General features: G+C 34.0%; 1 protein-coding gene across 15 annotated transcripts in view; it reads left to right on the plus strand.

Annotated features, from left to right (window-relative positions):
• Positions 1-22,811, plus strand: part of ERC1 (ELKS/RAB6-interacting/CAST family member 1) — a 633,143-nt gene that overhangs the window by 229,827 nt on the left and 380,505 nt on the right. For all 15 annotated transcript variants that reach the window (XM_079140313.1, XM_079140314.1, XM_079140318.1 and 12 more), the window contains one exon: positions 21,904-22,039. In XM_079140313.1, the coding sequence (XP_078996439.1) occupies positions 21,904-22,039 (136 nt within the window). The remainder of the gene's footprint in view (positions 1-21,903; positions 22,040-22,811) is intronic.

The raw sequence follows: 22,811 nt of genomic DNA on the forward strand, positions 1-22,811 counted from the left end.
GAGGGTGGCTAACATCCTCCTCTAATTTTGCTTAGAGGCTAAGAAACGGTTTTTTTTTTTTTTTTTTTTTTTCCAGTCTTAGGAAATGGTAAATTTTAGACAAAAATTTCTTCCTTTAGAAACTGATTTAAATATGATGGTGTAATCTAATAAGAAAATAAACTTGTTGAGAGTGGAAAATCTGAAGTTACTAATTTTTAGTGCCTGTGTAAGAAGCTCTGTGTCCTGTCCTGTGCTTTATTCCTGTGCTTTATGTTTTGTCTATGTCCATGATTAATATTTCTGAATATTGTCCTTATTAATTCTTTCTAACTTTCTCTTTCACATTTCTTCCTGGATTTGCTGCTTCCTTCAGTCTCACCTCAAGGTCAGTATGCTTGTACTAAAACAAAGATGATGTAATTGAATGTTGTTTACTAACATTATCTTCAGTTTTAACAACACTAAAATGATAGAACTTATTTCAGGAAAAAGATGCCAAAAATCTAGTTAGGAGTGCATAAAATATCCGAGTATAATGTTCACTTTTAGCAAAGTGAATACGAATTTTTGTGCTTTGAAAGAGTGAGAATCTGGGCATAGTGGCAATACCCGTAGTACCAGTGACTGGGGAAGCTGAGGCAGGAGGATCGCAAGTTCAAGGCCAACTTCAGTGAGACCCTATCTTAAATAAAAAATAGAAGGACAGGGGATGTAGCTCAGTGGTAAAGTGTCCTTGGCTTCAATCCCCAGTACCAAAAAGAAAAACGGAAGTTGAGATAGTGAAAATAATAAGAATAGAATCAGACCAGGTTTTGACTGAGAGATTTAGAGATATAAAGAACCTCCAGAGGAATGGGAAAAAAATGTCTAAATTCAATTAACATTTCATCAGTGTTTTTTTGTCAGAGTACAACAAAAATGATGGAAAGAAATTTGACATAATCTGTGAATTTATATAAGAATCTTTGAAGTTTTCTACCAAGGGAAATCTTTGCATTTGCACATACATACAACCTTTACACTTTGGTTTTGATTTTACTTGGTGATTCTGCTAAATGATGGAACTACTGATAGCAAAAATAGCAACTACTACTATCACTGTTATTTATATCTGTTCAAGGCACTGTGATAGAAGCTTTGCATTCTTTGTTTTGGTTCATCTTCTCAGCAGTGCTATAGGAATTATTTCTATTTTAAGTTTAAAAACACAAGTACAAAGCCAATTAAATAACTTGCTCATTTTCCTTAGTAAGGAAACAGTTAAAGAAGCTGCCTAAAATAATCAGAAACCTGAATTTTTAAAGTTGTTATTGCAAGTGAGCCACAGCAGTGTAAATTAAAGCATGAGAATTTATGATAGAGTTCAGAAAGTGAACTTGTTAATACCATATGCATTTTACCTAGCAACTCTCTTCTAATAATCTTGAAATTTGTGTGTGTGTATGTGTGTGTGTGTGTGTACACCTGTATGCTTGCATTTGTGCCAGTGTATTTGTTGTTTCTAAAGCACCTGTTTGATCCCAATGGCTAGCATATGGATTATGTGGGACAGATTATTATTCTGCTGTGGAACTAAGATTAGGGAACATAATTTTCTTCAGGGTCAGCCAAGGATGATTTGTAGACTTGAAGCCAGCTCTTCTTATTTCAGCATCTAAACTCTATATTATAAGTACTGTAGCCTAGGAAGTAGCCCCAGATTGTTTAGATTTTCTTATGATACTGCATCTGCAGCTTTCTCATCAGTAAAATTAGGATAATTGTCCAACGTGTAGTCAATACAAATAGCACTTAAAGAGTAGTATATACCACAGGGTGATTAGTCAACAAATGGAGCTATTATGATTTTTACTTCTAGCTTTTATTAATAGAATGCTATTTGATCCATTGTAGCATGATGTCATGTATGTCGAGTTCTTTAAAATACTGTACTGTTTTATTGGTTCATATTGGTAATGATAGAAAGTGCAAATTAGAGTCCCAGCATAAAGGGACACAATTTGAGAACTGTCATTAGGTGATTTCATCATCATGAAAACATCATAGAATGTGTTTACACAAATAAAATGGCCATCATGACACTTGGCGATATAATCCCATGTGAACTACTTAAGTGTATGCTGTCCATTGTTGACCAAATATCATTATTTGGCACACAGCTGTGTACATATAGAAAATGACAAGACACATTTAATCTGCAATGATATTTTAAGACTCCACTTATCTTTTGAGTTGCAAAAATTTGTGTTATAAGTTGAAAGAAGAAGCTGAGACTTTGTTGGGAAGTTTCTTCCCTATTTCTGTTCACTGAAATTTCTTCTCAGTGTTTTAGTTGAGGACCTAACTGTTATTTCTGAAGAGGTCCCTTATTTTTGACTCTTTTAAAAATAAACAGTGTATGTGAAGTGTTAATCAAAATACTGTCATTAATTATCCAAACCTAATTCATAAAGGGTCCTTCAATCAAATTTATATTATCCTCTCTTACCTGATAACCTCACCCACTTCATAAAATAAATGGAGTTTTAAGTGATCAGCTCTCTCAAAATTTGTATCTTCACTCATCTCTACCTTCCTTTTATTTTGATGGGAATATGGTTCCATGCTAAGTCTTCCTATTCTTTTCATTCCTTTTTTCTTACCAGTTTTCAAAACTTTGTTTTCTATTAAATCCTCCTTGTTTCCTTATTTCCATTTTCTTCCTTTCCACTGACTCCTCTGAACATAAAGTTATGTCCTACTTTTTTATATCCTTAGTTTTTTTCTTCAGTCCACTATAGTATCATACTTTTGTTCTTCTAATTTTTTATTTACTTGAACACTTCTCTTTTTAAAATTTTTTTATTCTAATTTGTTATACATGACAGTAGAATGCATTTTGACACATTGTACAGAAATGGAGCATAATTTCTCTGGCTGTACATTGTGCTGAGTCACATCAGTAGTGTAATCATACATGTATATGGGGCAGTAATTTCTGTCTGATTCTACCATTCTCACCATCCCCACCTCACCCCACCCTCACTCTCCTCTGCACAACCCAAAGTTTCTTCATTCTTCCTTACCCACACCCCCCCTGTGGATCAGCATCTACTTATCAGAGAAAATAATTGGCCTTTGGTTTTTTGGGATTGGCTTATTTCACTTAGCATGATCATGCATGGGATTTTATGAAAGTAGTTATACTAAATTTCTTTTTTCCTAAACAATTCAGTCAGCCTGAGTTTCCACATTTTTATAACTTCCCAGTGCTGATGCTGCTGGTCTGTTGAACTTGCTTTGACTTGCAAGGCTTCAGCAAATTAACATTTCTTAAGTAGATTTATCCTCCTACTTAATAAAATTCACAAACATTGAGCATTATCTTTTGATTTCCCTGTGCTAGCTTACTATGAACTTGTTATAGAAATCTACTTTTCCTCGGTTTCAGGTTTCCAAGATGACTCTTTGCCCCTGTTAAAGGCCCTGCAAGGTTTCATATTGGCATGGATACAAGAGGGAAGTTAAAATTTCAGGATGTTAGAGCAAAAGCACTATTTTCTTTGGCACCTGTTGCCTTGTTACTTAAACGTATGAAAACATTTTGAGTAGTATAAAAAAATGACAAGTAGTTGAGGGTGAAGCATGGGAAGAGAGAGTCAAACTTCAGAACATTTTAATTGGGCTATACTTTCACCTAAACTGTCCCAAATCTTCTAATTTCTATAATCATATAAATGGCTTGAAGTTTCCAGAATTTGAGATTGTAATTTGGGAGAAGCAGATGAGGATATCAAAGGATCTTAATTGGCAGCCATTAGATCTGTGAGGTGATTTGGTTTACTTGCATGCATGTTGGAATTATTCCCTTTAACTTTTTTTTTTATTTGGGGGGGTGTTTCTGGGGATTGAACCCTAGGGCCTTGTGTATGTTATGCATGTGTTCTATCACTGAGCTACAACCCCAACCCATATTATTATTATTATTTAACACATCTATATAGTGATTATCCACTTTATCTTTTCTTTATTAGTGAAGTTGTAATCTTTATTTTCAGCCATCTAGCTGTTGTGTGGGTTGTCAGATTTGAGCATGACAACAAGATCAATAAAGTAGTTTCTTTCTTTTTGCAAGGATTTCTAGGTACAAGTGGGATGGGATTCCAGAACTTGACCTCTGTCATAAGCAGGATGAAATGTATCTGTTTAATTTGTCTTCACTTCATTTTCCTTAAGGTGACATTGATATGTTTGTTTTTGCTGTTTTGGGGACATTTGCTACCAAGAGCCGCAGAAGAAAATTTTAAGGTGTTATAGATAGCTGTTTGGTCTAAATATCAGTGTTAGTTATTATGAGTTCCTAAATGAAAAGTCATTTAAGTATGTTAAACCTAAGTATTTTGAAAGTGGTAGGGAAAAATGATTCCCTTCAGAAGTCATTTTTCAGATCGAGATGTTTAAAGAAAAGTTCTTTGTAGATTACTTTCCAAGAGAACTAGAAGGAAGGAACAATGAATGGTCTGGGGAAGTGATCAGATAATGTTGCTTGAATATAATAAAAACTTTAATAGACTATGTTGTGAGGGGAAAACTCACTATAGGCTTTCTTTATCTAATTTAAAGGTCAATTAAATAAAAGCCATATTAGCTTGCTTAATTTCATTATTGGTTCAGTTTATTGATGCATCTTTAGGGTAAATATTCTTTCTTGCTTTACTGTAAAAGTTGTCATATTCTCCTCATTCTCCTCTCCAATTGTGTTTTCCCTTCAGTTTATTTCCCATATTTTGGAAACTCTTTCTTTGTTATTTCCATATTTAAGTCCTGTACGCTTTGGGTAAGCTACACATTCCTGCTTAGCAAGAAGTTATTTGGCTTTTGCTTACCTTCAACTCCTCCTCGCCCCCTGCTACTCCAAATTTAAGCTGTAGTCATACCAAATTATGAAGATTTCTGTAATCTAACACATTCTCCTTTGTTCTCTCTGCCTAAAATTTTATTCTCTGTAAGATGGGCTAATCCCTTCGGAAGATTTAGATACCATCTATCCAGTATTCTTTTCTTGAGTATCACTACCACCTCTGCCTCCTGGCTAGATTAGGTTCCTTTCTTGTTTATTCTTTTTTTTTTTTTTAATTTTTTATTTTTTTAATTGTAAACAAATGGGATACATGTTGCTTCTCTGTTTGTACATGGCGTAAAGGCATACCATTTGTGTAATCATAAATTTACATAGAACAATGTTGTTTGATTCATTCTGTTATTTTTTCCTTTCCCCCCACCCCTCCCACCCCTCTTTTCCCTCTATACAGTACTTCCTTCCTCCATACTTGCCCCCCTCCCTAACCCTAACTCTAACCCTAACACTAACCCTTCCCTCCCCTCATTGTGTGTCATCCTCCACTTATTAGCAATATCATTCGTCCTTTGGCTTTTTGAGATTGGCTTATCTCACTTAGCATGATATTCTCCAATTTCATCCATTTGCCTGCAAATGCCATAATTTTATCATTCTTTATGGCTGAGTAATATTCCATTGTATATATATACCACAGTTTCTTTATCCACTCATCAATTGAAGAACATCTAGGTTGGTTCCACAGTCTGGCTATTGTGAATTGAGCAGCTATGAACATTGATGTGGCTGTATCTCTGTAGTATGCTGATTTTAAGTCCTTTGGGTATAGGCCAAGGAGTGGGATAGCTGGGTCAAATGAAGGGTCCATTCCAAGTTTTCTAAGGAATCTCCACACTGCTTTCCAGAGTGGCTGCACTAATTTGCAGCCCCACCAGCAATGTATGAGTGTACCTTTCTCCCCACATCCTTGCCAACACCTGTTGTTGCTTGTATTCTTGATAATCGCCATTCTAATTGGGGTGAGATGGAACCTTAGGGTGGTTTTGATTTGCATTTCTCTTCTTGTTTATTATTAAAGCACTTGTATCTTATATTTGCTTGGATGCCTGGGAGGTATTTTAGGTCAGGAATTATTTTATTTATGGACTTATATTCTCAATGTTTGATTCATGATTATAGTGCTTACCCAGATTTTTCTCTGTTAAATGAGAAATCAATGTGTAAAAAACCCTGCAGGCTCCCAGAATTTAGATGAATGCAGATCTTCATACATCCCATAGAGTCCACTTTCTCCTGAGCAATACTTTAAGTATATTTTATAGTCAGTAATTCTGAATCCACCCTTTGATAAAGTTAGTCTTCTATACCTTATTTACCTGTAGCCTAGCATTTGGCCTAGTTCTCTGACTTTAAGGTAATTTTTTCTATATGTAATATTAGTACCTGATTCTTCTTACCTGAAAACTTTGGCTTCTGTTTTGGCTACCCACCTAAAGTGGAAAACAAAACCAATGCCTTACATTTATTTAATAACTAATAGCTTACAGTACATTTTTACATTCATTACCTAATGTAAAAGAAGAGAACTAAAGATTCATTCTTATCACATTCATCATTTCAAGTAGAGAGAAAGTGGTAGCTTTAAATACGTGGAAATGATACTTAACCTTAGAGTTGAAACTGGGTCTAGGAAGAGTTCAGTTGGCAAGGAAAAAAAAAAAAAAAAAAAAAAAAGGTCAATAACCTATGCTAAGCATTTTTCATGCATTATCTTGTTTAGAACTCATAACTCTATGTAAGAGTTCCCAAAGCATCAGTTACAAACATTTTCTTTAAACGCAAATAACTCAATAAAACTTAGGAGGTTAAGATCACATAGCTGATAGCAAATCAGTATTTAATTCAGAACTCTTCAAACCTTAAATTTTGTTTTTACTATCCTTGTGTTCTTTAGGCAGATTTACATCCCTGGGGGGATCTTAAACATATTCTGAGATTTAGAAGTATTCCATGCATGTTTTGATTTTGTATTTTCAATTTGATGACAATCAAAACAAATTATATACATGTTACGAATCATCTAGATAAATATCTTAATGCTAAGTAAGAGTATTTTTACCCTTTTCTATAGCTATGATCTTATTGTCTTCAAATATTACTATTTTAATTGTTATGGACTAGTTTGAAAAGGATAGCAGTAGATCTAATGACATAATGTTACTTTTATACCAGGTAGAGTTCAAATGATGTTATGATGTACAAAATAAACTTGTTTTTAGCAGTTTAACAAAACAAAACAAAAAAGTTCCAGGAAGGTTGACTCTTTATGTGGCTCAAAAGTGCTTAGACCATTTAGTAAGTACCATGAGTACACTAGAATAGTGATTTGACTCCGTGAATTATTAATTAAATACTTACTAACTTAAAAAGATAAGCAATTAATAACAATAATTTGGAACTTTCAATTTCATTATGTTTTAGTTTCTTTTGTATTTTTAAATTCTAAATTTAATATTTGTATATTTTTAAGAATTGTAATTTATCAACAGGGGATCTAGACAACACTTTCCTTTATAATTATTTTATATTGTAATATAATCCAGACTATATGGTTTATTATAGTATAAACCATTACCTCATCAGGATTAAGCATTTAATTCTGTTTGGGAGGAGTGCTCAAAAGCTTTGCTAAGGTACTGCTATTTAAACTTTATCTTAAAGAATGAGTGCATGTGGGGCTTGAGTTGTGGCTCAGTGGTAGAACGTTTGTCTAGCATGTGTGAGGCCCTGGGTTCAATCCTCAACACTGCATATAAATAAATAAATAAAATAAAGGTACTGTGTCCATCTAAAACTTAAAAAAAAAAAAAAAAAAAAAAGAGTGAGTGCATGTTTGCTCAGCAAAGATGGGGTAAGGACATTAAGACATCTAAAAAGACCAAAAATAAAAATAAGAACCTCAAAACTGTACACTTACTATGTGAGGGAATAGAAGAAAAATATGTGTGATTATTAAACTTTTTGTAATAATTAAGGGAATTTAGATTTTACTGTGTAGCCAGTATGAATAAAAAGAAAAAGAAGCAAAAAGCAGGGAATATAAACTGAATTTGTATAATTCAATTGTGTGCTTACTGAATTTTAGTAAATTATGTTTTGCATAGAATCAGGATCCCTTGGAGGTGGAATATAAATGTTTTTGTAGTGAAAATAAATTGCCCTATAAATTTCAGATGTATAAGTTGCAATATTTTTTTTTGCCTTTTTCTTTCTCCATCTGTCCCTCTCACCCTCCCTTTCTTTTTTTTTTTTTTTGCGGTGCTAGGGATCAAACCCAAGGCCTTGTGCTTGCAAGGCAAGCACTCTACCGACTGAGCTATCTCCCCAGCCCCTCACCCTCTCTTTCTTTAGACCTATTCTTTATTAATTAAATCAGAAATTTGAACTTTATTTTCCCCTCCCAACTCACTAGGATACTTGAATGATTGATCAGTGTTCTGCCCACTTGATTTAATGATTCTCACTTATGGAGATTTTACGGAGAAAACTGCTTAGGTGGTTTTCCAAACACCAGCATTTATTTTCACTAAGGGGAAGAAAATACCTGTTTACTATTATCTGTGTAGTAGATCTGGTTTTATTAGTAATTTTACTAGTGCCTTGATTTCCTAAGTTAACTTGCAGATATTAGTTCTACATTGTGCTTGTTACAGTGAAATGTCAAAATTGAGTTTTAAACTGAACCCGGTGAAATCACAAGGTGAAAAAATAATGAATGATGAATGATATATTATTTCTGCATGTGCATGTTCATATATGGTAGTACAGTATGATTACATTATAGCATTCACAGCATTCATCATTGACATATTCTTGAGATTAGTGGTAAATGGAATATCTACAAAAGCACTTTTCAGGTGGGACAAGGAGACAGGATAGCAGGAGATAAAAAGTCATGTTGTCTTTTCATGCTAGTCATTACTTTTCCTAGGTCTTGGGACCAGCAACCTCCAAAGGTCTGACAAAGAAGGTTGAATCTTTGGCTAATTCTGAGGGGCCTGCGGCATCATATCCCTGCAAAACAAACAAACAAACAAATAAGAAAGGGTGGGAGGGAACGAGGGGGAGAGGGAGAGAAGAAAGTTAAATGAAGTTGAAGTATTGGAGAATAATAAGAAAATTTAGGGAGAAACATAATAGAGGAGGTGCAAGAGGTTATACTTGTTTATTTCTCATACTGTGAACATTTTATTCAAAAGTGTAAGGTCACATGGTTTTTACGCATTGAATAGAAATTAAGATAGTGCTTTAAATAAATAAATGTTCTCCTCTGTAAAAATGCTTGTCATTTTTATGTTTTCTCAGGATGAATAAATCTGGGAGAAAACCATAAGTGAACAACATAGAGAAGCATTCCCTTATCCCACACTTCTTTTAAAGGGAGAAAAAAAATTAACAATATATTCATTCTGTCATAGGTCCAAAAAGTGAAGTCAGTATTTTAGGCAGAGTTTTCTTTAGTTTTTCTGTTTCCCTACCACACCTTCAGATTTCTTGGCACAGTGTAGGCATAGTACTGTGTCATATTCTTGGTCTGTTTTCTCAGACTTTATGAATTGATTTTGACTCTACCAGCAACACTGGATTCTTATCTTGACATAATTTGGTAAACAGACAATGATTTTGGGGAAAAAAACTCTGCAAATTGTACTGTGGTATATGAGATCCTGTCCCTAAATAAAAATATAAAAAGAGGCTGAGGATGTGGCTAAGTGGTTAAGCACCACTGATTTCAATCCCTGGCACCAAAGAAAAAAAAAATAGTAAGCAGAAGGTGTAAGAATTGCTGGAATAAGTAGGCTGAAAGGAACAGAGATGGTAACTAGAACTGAACTATATTTTTCACCATTAGTGAACAAAAATGGAGAATTCTTAGAGATGATGCTTTCAACTCTCTCCTCTTGTCATATCTACAGAATTCTCCCTTCCCACACAAAGTTGTTGACTTCACTTAACATTATCTTGAGAAAATTCACATAATTGGATGCTATTCACTGCGTCTTCCACCATTAAATATACTAGTCTTTTTGCACCTGTACCTGTGTACTTTGCCTGTTTCTTGCCAATAGTGTACTCTGTGCCACTTTTTGTCTTAAATCTCTCAGTTTCCCAGCCTAAAGATGCTGCATCTTCCTAAAACAGACACTGTTCTCTTTCTTATTTGTTGAAATTTCTGCTGTGTCCCATTCGTTATAACAGGCACACTAACATGTCTCAAAAGGCTCACCTTCCATTTTTAAAACTCTTTCCCTTGACATGATGTCCCCTTTTAGTTTCCAGCCCATTTCTCTTTTCCTCCTCAGCAGAACTTGTTTAAAACTGAAAAATATACTGTAATTGTGATCTGCATTTCCTCACCTTTTTTCAAATCTGTCCAAACAGCCCTCTATTTTTATCAGTTGTCTGAAACTGCTCTTATCATGGTTGTCAGTAATTTCCACATTGCCAGATCAAAGAGTTCCTTTCTGCTCCCATCTTACTTTACTTTTCAGCATCATTCTACATATTCCCTTCCTTGAAACACTAGTTTCTTTTAGCATCTCTGACAACAGATTCTCCTCATTTTACAGCTCTTTCACTTGTCATTACTTTGCTGTTTTCATCTCTGGTTCTGTAACCCTGTAGACCCTACAGGGCTTTATTCTCAGCCCTATTCTCTTCTTTTATATATCCATTCTTGGAAGATGGCTTCCAGTCTTATGACTTTCAGTATTAATATTTTTTCAGTAGCTCCTAAACTAATATGTATAGTGAGGCCTTCTAAATAAAATACTAATTAAGTACACAATTTCTTTAGTTCAGTAGCTAACTTAACTTCACCCAAAGCAGAACTCTGGACCTTGCCCACCCTTTTCAAAACCCATTGTCCAGTTTTCCCAGCTCAGTAATGTTCATTATCATAGCCAGTAATAATGAACATTATCACCAGTTGCATTAAGCATTTACCTACCAAGTAATCCTTGATTTTTTTTCCTTCTCCTACTTCCCATATTAACTCTGTTAGTAAGTCCTGTCACACTGAAAAATGTATTTGGAGTTCAACCATTGCATTCTACTCCTTTTGGTAAACCATTGCCTCTTGCCCATACTTCTGCATTTGCTTTCAGACTGGTGTCTTTGCTTGAACATCTTGCTTTTCTGCTAGTCTCATCTCCATGGCACTTGGACTGAGCTCTTCAAATGTAGAAGTAGATGTTGTCACTTATTGCTTAAAACTTTGCTGTGTTCTCTTATTATACTCAGAATAAAATTTAGCCTCCTTAGCATAACTTAGAAGACTCTGCAGCATCTGGTTTATTGCACTACTACTTCCCTTCATTACATTCCTCCATATTGCCTGCCTGCCTGGCTGCCTGCCCGCCCGCCCTCCTCTCTCCCTTCCTAACCAGATCTTTCTATCTTCAAAACTTTTGCATTTGTGATTCTTGCTGCCTCTTCTCCCAGATCTCTGCATGTCTCACTCTTTGGTGGTTCCTCAGCATTGTCTTCTTAGACTGTTTTAAATTATAATGCCTCCTCAAACCAGTGTTTCCATTACATTGCCCGTTTTATTAACTTATCTTTTTTTATAGCACATATCACTGTGCTGAGATATTTGCTTAATAGTGTATATTGTCTGTTTTCCCCTTTCAAAAGTTTTTGGTAACATGAGATATGGTATTTTTTTCTTTTCCTTCTCAGTAAATTTTTGTTGAATGAATAAAGGAAAGCCAACTGAAATTTATGGGAAAACTTTGTCAATTAAGTTGCGAATACATACTGGTTTTAGATTATAGACAAACATGTTGCTTTACCTCAGTTGATTAAAAACTTGAATGTTTATTAGATACTCTTTTCTTAGTTTTTAGGAGCTAATCCTTTGTATTTTTGATATCAAGGAATTACTTTCTAACCCAAGAGGTTTTGCAGTGACCTTCAAAGCTTTTCAGCAGGAATTGTTTGGGGGCACAACTTAAGAACAGATCGATCACTACTGAGAAGTACAAATTTGAGAGTCTTTATTAATAAAGACAGTCAGCTGACTGACTGTCTCACACAATGCCCCAAAAATAGCTTTTGGGAGAACAGCCCCGACCATAGAGTTGCAGGGGTTCTTATACCAAAAATCACATCAATCATAAGTTTCTGTTGCTATGATTCAGAATTACAAACTAACATAATGGGATCAGAAATCACTAGCAGAGGGTTAAGTGGGTCAAAATGAACTTACTTAGGTACAAATTAAAGAATGGTTACTAACATCCCACAATCACCGTTCACATAGTGCATTGTTTAGGAGAAATAGGAATCAAAAAGAGAACAGTTTTTCATTACATAAGAATTGTCATTTTGTATTGCTAAACATGTCATGCTAAGCAACTGTTGATGGGTACAGCAGTGGTGAGTTCCCATGGGAGAAGCATTTCCTACATAACATGGAGTCTCAAGGTAAAATGGAGTCTGTTTAGTCATTGCCTATATAGCCTGGCCTATAACATATCCATGGAGTCAAATATGTCAACCCATCACAGAATTAACAAAACCACAGCCTCCTTTAGGACCAATTTTTGTATAGCTTGTATAAAAAAAAAAAAGAATGAATTTTACTTTTTTAATTGTTGGAAAAAAAAAAAGTAGTTGTAAAACCGATTGTAATAGTTCATAAAATATAAAATACTTACAGTCTGGCCATTTACAAAAAAAGTTTGCTTCTCCTTGCTGGAGGTTCTGGCCTGTTGTTGTCTGTCTAATCTCATCTAACAGCAGACTGCTTCTCAATCTTGTTAGTCACCTTGACCTCCTGTCTGTTCATCATCAAATCAGGCCCACTCTGACCTCAGAATCTTTGCCTTTGCTATTCCTTCACATGGAATACTCTTGCCTCAGTATGTTAATATGGTGTCTTATTCCCTTACTTCCTTCACAGCTTTGCTTTAATATTACCTCCATGGAATGGTCTTTTCTGAACACTTTAAAGTTTAAGTCCCACACCCATTCTTAAACTCCCTATCTTTTTTCCTCTTCCATTTTTTCCATTGGATTTTATCCACATCTTACCTACTGTGTATTTTACTTATGTTCTTTGTCTTCCCAGTATACAGTAAATTTAGTGGGCGCTGAGATATTGTCTCTCTTATACACTGTCATATCCTCAAAGATAGTACCTGGCACCTAGAATCTTTCATTAAATATTTGTTAAATAAATAGTAATAAAGTCATCGTGAGAAAAAAATAGCTTCTTCTGAAACATTTCAGTAAACATTGACTAAATGCTATAAGACAGGTCTTGTCTTCAGTCTGTGGAGATACGCAAGTGAAGTCCTTGCTCTTAAGGACATCGGTATGGTACTGAGAACAAACATAGAAGTAAGTGAAATTAAAGTAAGATAAGACTTACTATCATGCAGTTCCTTCGCTAGTTAAAAATTCTAACTTGATAATTTAAAGTATTTTTGTATAAGTTAAAATGTTTATATTAATCCCACTTTAGAATTATTTTTATATTCTGTATTGATATCTTTTAAAAAATTTATAGCCTGTTTTCTTCAGAAATATTCCTAATGAAGAATGCAGTTCCATAAAAATAAAATTTAAAGTGACTTTGAAATATCAGAAATATTTTAATTAGACAGACCTATAAAAGTATAATTTTAGTTTCTTTTATATGTTTTTGGCAGGTGTAATTGGAAATTCTCATTTTTAAGCCAAGTTTAGATATTTAAGTAGTATTATGAAATTTTATATCTTGTATATTAACTGAATGAATATAAAATTAGTCTTGTAGGAAAGTAAAATGAGAGGGTGTGTGTGTGTGTTTTCTCTACAATAGGAAATGCTTTATATATAATATAGATGTTGATATATACTATGATACACTAGCAGTATCATTTTACTTCTAATTAGTGTATTTTTAAGCCCTTTGCCTAGCTTAAGTTTCTCTTCTCCAGTGAAAATAAGTATCTGTGTCAAATTGGATTGTTAGTATTTCCTTAAACTCAACAATAGCAACATTCTATATTTTTCTTAAATATGTGTGGGAGATTGTCATGGTACAGTAACATATTAAACCACCATTATATATCTTTCCTTGGCAAAGCAAAAAAGCCAGCAACAGTGCAATCTCTGACAAATGATAATTTCTTAGTAGAACACTAGCAAGTTTCGAAGAAGGAAAGCAGTAATTTCTTTATCAATTATACTAGGTGTTTAATATGTAAGGAAAATATTTATTTTTTAGTACTTACATTGTTTTAGAACTTTAAACAGACTGTATTCCTCAAAGTTCTGTTTTGGGTAGATTAGTCAATTTAGAGGATATGATCGGTTTCCATTTTATACATTTGTTCATTAAGTCTTTAATGAGTACCTGTATACCACAAGGGACTGTGCCAGCTAATGATGTGAGTTCCCAGATCACATCTTGAATAGCAAGATGGTGGTCCACAATTTATAAAACTTTTGGTGGCAAAGACCAACCCAGATTAAGCTGTTTTCTTTTCCATCATTTTCTTCTTTCTTAAGCTTTTATTTGCTTCTGTCTGTGTGATAGTGGAGAGAATAGAATCCATTATGCATCACTGCAGTGTTCATTATAGTAGTTGGGACCTTAGCAATTGTGAATTGAATTTTAATTCATATATTAAAATCATACTCTTTTTTGCCTCTTTTCCTGCTTGAAGAATGATAAAAAAATGTAAGTTTATTTTGAATTGGACTCATTAGTTAAGCACAACAGAAGTCTGAAAGAATTTTAAAAAGCCATTGAATCTTTTTTTGCTTTTTTTCTGGTAGCACCTTAAGGTCTGGGCTTGCTAGCTTTTGTGTTTTCTTATGAATTTAGATTTAAATCAAACTCTATATTGATCAGTTTATAAGGGAAGAGAAGGAAATTCCCCATTTCACAGATTCTGCTAAAGTCTTACAACACTTGCATCTAAATATACATTCAAGAAATGCGTTCCCATTTTACTGTTAACATATATTTTGATGATATTCTTTGTTGTGACCCTTGCCAGAGGAAAACAGTATTGAAAAAGATATTAGTGAGGCAAGAAAATCATTTTGTTTTCATTTACTCTAATTAGTGAATCCAGAACTCTACACACATTCATGCTCACATGTGCATAATGCGCATGAATCAGACTATACAGAATGTAATACAGTATGGCATATTTGTAGTCCCCTTATTGTTATGGTCTTGACCTCTCCTAATCCCCTTCTTTTCATATTTTCAATTTCCTTTCTTTATCTTACTTTTGCAGGTATTTTATGTTTTTATTCTACAGACTAAGAATAACTTTTGAGATACAATCATATCTTATTTAAGAACAACTTTAAATTTTTAAAAATTATTTTGTCTGTTATAGAAAATTTAGACACTATAGAAAATCCAAATGAGAAAATGTGCTATTTTTTTTTCCTGTTTCATTTTCTTTAATACATGCATGCTCACTTATATTTGGGATCATGTTCTTTAATACATTTTACCATGTCCTTTTTGGAATCAGTGAAAGTAGTCACAAAAATTGAGGTTGGGGCTGTAACTCAGTGATAGAGCACTTGCCTAGCATGTGTGAGGCACTGGGTTCAGTCCTCAGCACCACATATAAAATAAACAAAAAAGTTATAAAAATAATTGTATGTCTAATATTTCCAAGGTCAAAATAAACGTTTTTTTTGGGGGGGGGGTAGTAGGGATTTAACCAGAGGTTGGGGTGGGGTTTGCCACTGAGTCATATCCCCAGCCCTTTTTCTTTTTTGAGACAAGGTCTCGTTAAGTTGCTTAGGGCTTCACTAAGTTGCTGCAACAGGTCTCAAACCTGCTATCCTTTTGTCTCAGCATCCCTAGTTGCTGGGATTACAGGTGTGTGCCACCATACCCAGCTAAACGTGTTTTTAAAAACATAACACAAAAATGGAGTGTGTGGGGATAGAGCAGGATAAGAGAAATGATTTTCTTCAATTCTTCTGAAACACAACTAAAAATACCATGACCTATTTCTGTGGCTTGGGGGATAAAGTTAGGATTAAAAAAAAAAAAAAAAAAAATCATTTACTTTCAAATATAATTACAATAAGGAATGCTGAGGAATAAAATTGACTTTGGATCAGAATCTTAGCCCATAATATCTGCCTTGTGACCAGAAAATAGTTAAGTGGTTTTAATTGGGTTCCTTACTCTATGTGTCATAATGTCCCAAATAACCAGGTTACTGCTACAGGCAATCGTGGTTGCCAGCACCATCTGGAATAATTCTCAGATGCAAGGTAAAAGGAATGTATGCACCATTTAAAGTACTTTTCTCTCTTAAAACAGCAAAACCTTTGTGTATAGTAAGTAAATATTATGAGACACTTAATTTTGAGGAAGAGCAATTTGATTGATGAGAACAAACTTTTGCTCCATTTCTTCATTAGATTTCTAATGCAAAAGCTCCAATCTGTTTGTTCCATTAGTTGATATAATTCATGTGAGTTTATTAGCACATTAGAACTATTAGCACAGAAAATTATGGAGTGAAGAAAAGCAAATAAAAAAACTTTTTAAAAAATTTGTTCAAATGGTGTCTGAGTTTACTGTATTATCTGTGACCAAAACCTTTAATAAACATTCCAGATAGCCAAAAGTGGAATTGTTATATAGAACCTCTTGATAGTGTGTAGTCTCATCAGAGAATGAATTTTATTTTACAATTAATGTTATTAATTCATCATTTCCTCTTGAATATTTTTCCCCAGCTTTATTGAGGTATAGTTTGCAAACAAAAATAGTGTATATTTAAGATGTACAGTGTGCACATTTGATATACCTATATGTTGTTAGAGATTACCACGGTCAAGCTAATTTACACATTGCCTCATGGTTTTCTCTGTGTGTGTGTGTATGTGTTTACGATACTTAAGGTTTCCTGACTTAGCAAATTTTCAAGTATTGTATATTATTAGTTGGTACCACACTATATATTACATCTCCAAAACTTTTGTGACTGAAAATTTGTGCCTATTGACCAACATCTTCCCTCTTCCCCTACCCCGATGCCCTAACAGCCACCATTCTACTCTTCTTCTATGAGTTCATTTCTTTTATATTCTACGTATAAGTGAGATGATAGAGTATTCATCTTTCTGTGTCTGGGTTATTTCATAGTGTCCTGCAGGTTTATCCATTTTTTCATGAATGGTAGGATTTCTTTCTCTGAATAATATTCCATTGCTTATATTTATATATTGGACTTTTTCTTTATCCATTCATCTGGCACCTAGGTTGTTTCCAAATCTTGAATGTGGTAAATAAAGTTGCTGTGAACATGGGAGTAGAAATGTCTCTTTTGAGATCCTCATTTTAATTCTTTCAAATAAATACCAGAAGTGGGATTGCTGGATCATATCATAGTTCTGTATGTAGTTTTTCAGGAACTTCCATGTTGTTTTCTGTAATCACTGTACTAACTTACATTCCCATCCAGCATTGTACCAAGATTTTCTCTTCTTCATAACCTCACCAATTCTTGTTATATTTTGTCTTTGATCACAGCCATTCTAACAGATGGGAGCTGATGGGATCTTGTGTTGTCTAGACTGGTCTTGAACTCCTTGGCTCAAGCCGTCTTCCCACCTCAGCTTCCTGGCTTCCTGAGTGACTGGGGCTACAAGTGTGCACCACTGCACCCAGCATCCTTTGCCCATTTTCAATGAGTTTTCTTGCTATTGAGTCCCTTACATATTTTGGATATTAATTCCTTACCAGATGTATGGTTTGCAAGTATGTTTTCCTAATCTGTAGGCTGTCTCTTCATACTGCTGTTTGCTGTGTAGAAAATTTTCAGTTTCCTTAATTCCATTTATCTAATTTTTGCTTTGTTCTCTGTGCTTTTGGTTGCATAAAAAAAAAAAAAAAAAAAAACCAAAATCATTGCCCAGTCCATTATCAAGGAGCTTTCTTCCACTGTTTTCTTCTAGCCTCTTTGTTTCAGATCTTATGTTTAAAATGTCTTATGTCTTTAAAACATAATGATCTTATGTCTTTAAAACATTTTGAGTTGATTTTTATTTACAGTGTGAGATAAAGATTCAGTTTCATGCTTCTATATGTAGATATTCAGTTTTCCCTGTACCATTTATTGAAGCGACTATCCTTTCCCCATTATGTGTTCCTCTTGGCATCTTTGTCAAAAATTAAGTTACTGTAAATGCATGGATTTATTTCTGTGATCTCAATTCTGTTCTCTTAGTGTATAGTGTCTGTTTTTATGCCAGTATTACAGTGTTTTGATTACTATAGATTTGTAATATAGCTTGAAAAATCAGAAAGTGTGATGGTTCTAACTTTGGTCTTACTCAAGACTGCTTTGGCTATTCAGGGTCTTTTGTGGTTCTGTGTAAACTTTAGCATTTCCCCCCGTTTCTGTGAAAAATGCCATTGGAATTTTTATAGGAATTGCATTGAGTCTGTAGATCACTTTGGGTGGTATAGACATTTAACAATATTAATTCGTCCAACCCATGAACTTGGGCTATCTTTCTATTTGTTTGTATCTTGAAAATTTTCTTTCATCAATTTCTTATAGTTTAGTATATAGAGCTTTCACTTTGGTTAAAATTTATTCCTGAGTACTTTCTCTTGTAATGCTATTGTAAACGAGATGATTAATGTCTTCTTTTGGGAAAGATCATTGTATACTATGTGGAAATGCAACTTATTTTCATGTCGATTTCATATTCTGCAACTTTATTGAATTTGCTATTCTGATAATTCTAAGGAGTCGTCAGCATTTTCAGTATATTAGATCGTGTCATCAGCAAGCAGATAAACTTTAACTTCTAACTTTTCTAATTTGTTTACCTTTTCTTTTTCTTGCCTGATTGGAACTTACAGAGTACTGTGTTAAATAGAAGTGGTTAAAGTGGGCATGCTTTCTTTTCTTTTCATTTTTGGACTGGGATTGAACCTCAGGGTGCTCTACCACTAATGTATATCCTTAGTTCTTTTTTGAAAATTTTTTATTTTGAGAAAGGGTCTCCTTGAATTGCTGAGGCTGATGTCTAAGTTGTGAGCCTTTTGCGTTGCTGGAATTACAAGTGTGAGCCACCACACCCAGCTTTGGGCACACTTTAATTGTTCTTAATTGTAGAGGAAAAGATTTCAGCTTTTCACCATTGGGTATGATGTCAGCTATGGGTTTCTCATATATGGACATTATTGTATGAAGTGTATTACTTCTGTGCCTTATTTGAGAGTTTTTATTTATTTTTTATTATTTTGGTTCTAGGGCTTGAACCCAGGGGTACTTAACCACTTGAGCCACAGCCCCAATCCTTTTTATTTTTTATTTAGTGAGTGGGTCTTGCTAAGTTGCTTAGGTTCTCACTAAGTTGCTGATACTGGCTTTGAACTTTGTGATCCTCTTGCCTCAGCCTTCTGAGTTGCTGGGACTACAGGCATGTAGTCCCATCTATTGCACTGCACCCATCTATTGAGAGTTTTGGTCATGAAAGAATGTTTAGCTTTATCAACTGCTTTATTTCCTCAGTCTTTTCAGAGGATCATGTAATTTTTATCCTTCATTCTGTTCATGTGGTATATCCTGTTTATTGATTGTGTATGTTGACTCATCCTTGCCTTCCAGAGACAAATCCCACTTGTTCATGGTGAATGAATCCTTTAATATTCTTTTGGATTTGGTTTGCTAGTATTTTGTTGAGGGTTTTTGTTTACCAGGCCTATGATTTTCTTTTCTTGTGCCCTTATAGAGGTAATGCTAGCCTCTTAAAATGAGTCTGGAAAAGTTTCTTCCTCTTCAATTATTTGGAAGAATTTGAGAAGGATTGGTTATTTATTCTACTTTAATATTTGATAGAGTTCACGAAGTCTTCTGGTTCTGAGCTTGTTTTCTTTGGGAATTTTTTGATTACTGCTTCTTTTTCCTTATTCGTTATTGATTTCTCATGTATTTCTATTTTTTCTTGATTCAGTCTTGGTAGACTGTATGTTTCTAGAAATCTATCCATTTCTTTTGTGTTTTCCAACTTGTTGCAATATAATTTTTCACAGTGGTTGTTTCAGTCAACTTTTTTGCTGCCATGACCCAAAGACCTGACAAGAACAATTAGAGGAAGAAAAGTTTATGAGAGAGAAAGAGAGAGCCAAAATATATGCCCAGAAGGCATGCCTCCAGTGATCCACCTCCTCCAGCTACATGCCACATGCTACCAGCCTACATTTACCACCCAGTTAATCCCTACCAGAGGATTTATGCACTGAATAGTTCTGAAGAAGAGGAACAATCAGGGAGGCTTGCCTTGCTATATATTGAGGCTTTTTATAAAGTTATAGTACTTATGCTTGCATAAAATTGGCTCAGAAACATACAGATGTATCAGAGTAAAAAGGTTAAAATAGGCACACATGTATATAAAAACTTTACATATGACAGTGTTTATAAGTACTGCTTGTACAATTCATTATTAATACATATAAAAATGAAATTTTATTCCTCCACTAGACTCAAAAAAATGAAATTACATCTTTACCTCAGGCACACTCAACTTCAGTTTAAGGTGGGTTAATGACTTCAGTGTGAAAGACCAAGGTTTTATAACATCTTCAGGGGAATAGTTTTATGAATTTGAAATAGGAAAGATTCTCATAAAATTGTACTCTATAAAGGAGAAGATTGATATGTTTGAAGCAATTAAAATTTTTAGATTCTATAAATGCAGTGGTAACATAAAGCAGTCAAAGAAGTAATTCATCGTTTAGAAGAACATAGACCATTATATGTGACAGTTAAAACATTATTACTGTAACATATAAAGTATAACTGTAACTCAAAGCAAAGTCCAATTAAACAATGGACAAAAGATGTAAATCACAGAAAGAAACAGGAATGGCCAAATACCATATGAAAATATGTTTAGCTTCAGTAGTCAGGAGTATGCGTTTTAAAACTATATTGAGATACAATTTTATATCTATCAGGTTGAGAAAAATTATGAAGTCTGATAATACCAAATGTTAGTGGATGTGGAGATATGTAACAACCATTGTTATGACTTACCAGTGAGAATATAAATTAATAAAACTTCTTGGAAATTAATGTAAGTTGTACCTATTGTATGAATTAGGCAGTTCAATTTCTAGACCTAAAGCCTTGGAAAAACTTGCAGAGGTCTATTAGATTGTATCTAGCAGCATTGTTTGTAATACCAACAAAATGGAAACAACCCAATTATCCATCACCTTGGGAATGGGCTAAAACAGTTGCCATATATATATTGTTTTATACTGCAGAAAAAAATTGAGGGGATTAAAAAAAACTATGACTCTCAAAACACACATTGAAAGGAAACAATAATTTGGTAAATTTTATGAAGCTCAAAACATGCAATCTGTACATGTCCATGTGTATATGACAAAACTATAATAAAAACAAGGATATTTTAAACCCAGAATTTAAGATAGAGATTACTCTTACCAGTAGAGGATTGAGAAATAGTCATTGGAGTAAGAGAGTGATACAGTAGAAGCTTCAGAAGTAGATAGAACGTCCTAATTCTTAAGCTTAGTTACTCCATGTTGATGTCGTTATTTTCAGATACATGTACATTATTTATACCATTTTGAATGTTTGAAATGTTGAATTAACAATGTAAAATTCATATTGTATTTCAAAATCTTCGTTTACCAGCCATAACAATATATCCATGTGGTGATTTAAGAGACTGCTTCCATTATTTCCAACATAAATGGTTGACTTGGTTTCTTTATCATTTCAGATCCTCTCATGCCCTTCTTTTGTTTTAGAATTTATTGTGCTTGATAAAGTATGTGCTGAAATACATGCTCCTTAGAGGAAAACTGGAACATCATTGTACACAGTATTTTATCTTTGATAGGAAAAAATTTGGAATTTTAGAAAAAATTTTGCACCAAGAATTTTTGTTGATTTCCAGATATTACTTTTTGTCACTGGTGTAAATTTGTACATAAACATATTCTTTTCTGTGCACATACATGAAAAAGCTTGATTTTTCTCTATCAATAGGCAAGTGAAAGACCAGAATAAGAAGGTAGCAAATCTGAAGCACAAGGAACAGGTGGAGAAAAAGAAGAGCGCACAGATGCTAGAGGAGGCCCGGCGGAGAGAGGACAATCTCAACGATAGCTCCCAGCAGCTACAGGTCAGAGCACACGGAGTCTGAGAGGAGAGGATTGGGTGAAGAGATTTGATCCTTAATTGCATGTTGTTTTTCTCTTCATTTTTATCCTCACCTTTTTTCTCTTTCTAACCCTGCTTGCTGCCTTCCTGTCAGATCAACTGTTTAGCAATAAAGGAATGACTTTAAATAGAAAAGGCAAGTTTTATTCCACAGTTTTGTGAGGACATCTCAGCATAGGAGAATGTTCATCTTGCTTCAAGTTGATCACATTTAATTGGTAAGTTCAATGTCAGTTTAATGAATGGGTTATATTAAACCATAGGGTTGTTAGTATAACTGTTTGCCAGTTCTGTTCATTAAAGATCATTTCTAATCTTGGTTTGTGGCTTTCTTCCTTTTTTCCATTTTCCTTTTTCTTTTCTTTCCATATTTTTTCCCTCCTTTTTTTTTCTTCCTTTTTAAGAAAATACTCATTTTAGAGTGTATATTTCACAGTCATAGAGGACATATTTTTTTCTCTTCAATGGAGTGATAATTGATGTCTAAACCTAATTATTCGCAGATTAAACCAGGCCCAATAACAGTAGTAGCAGCTACCATGTAAGTGCCAATTAGGTTCCCAGTATTTAAAGTAGGCTTGTCATTCATTTCTCTAACCTTCACAGTAATGTAGTGGTATTGTGTACATTTTGCAAATAGGGAAACAGACTCAGAGACATTGAATCACTTGCCTGAGTGCGCACAATGTTCTAAGTGACTTGGCTGTGATTTTATCAGGAACTTCTTATCTGCA

The sequence above is a fragment of the Sciurus vulgaris genome (genome assembly GCF_902686455.1).
Source record: "Sciurus vulgaris genome assembly, chromosome: 5".
Classification (NCBI taxonomy): Eukaryota; Metazoa; Chordata; class Mammalia; order Rodentia; family Sciuridae; genus Sciurus; species Sciurus vulgaris.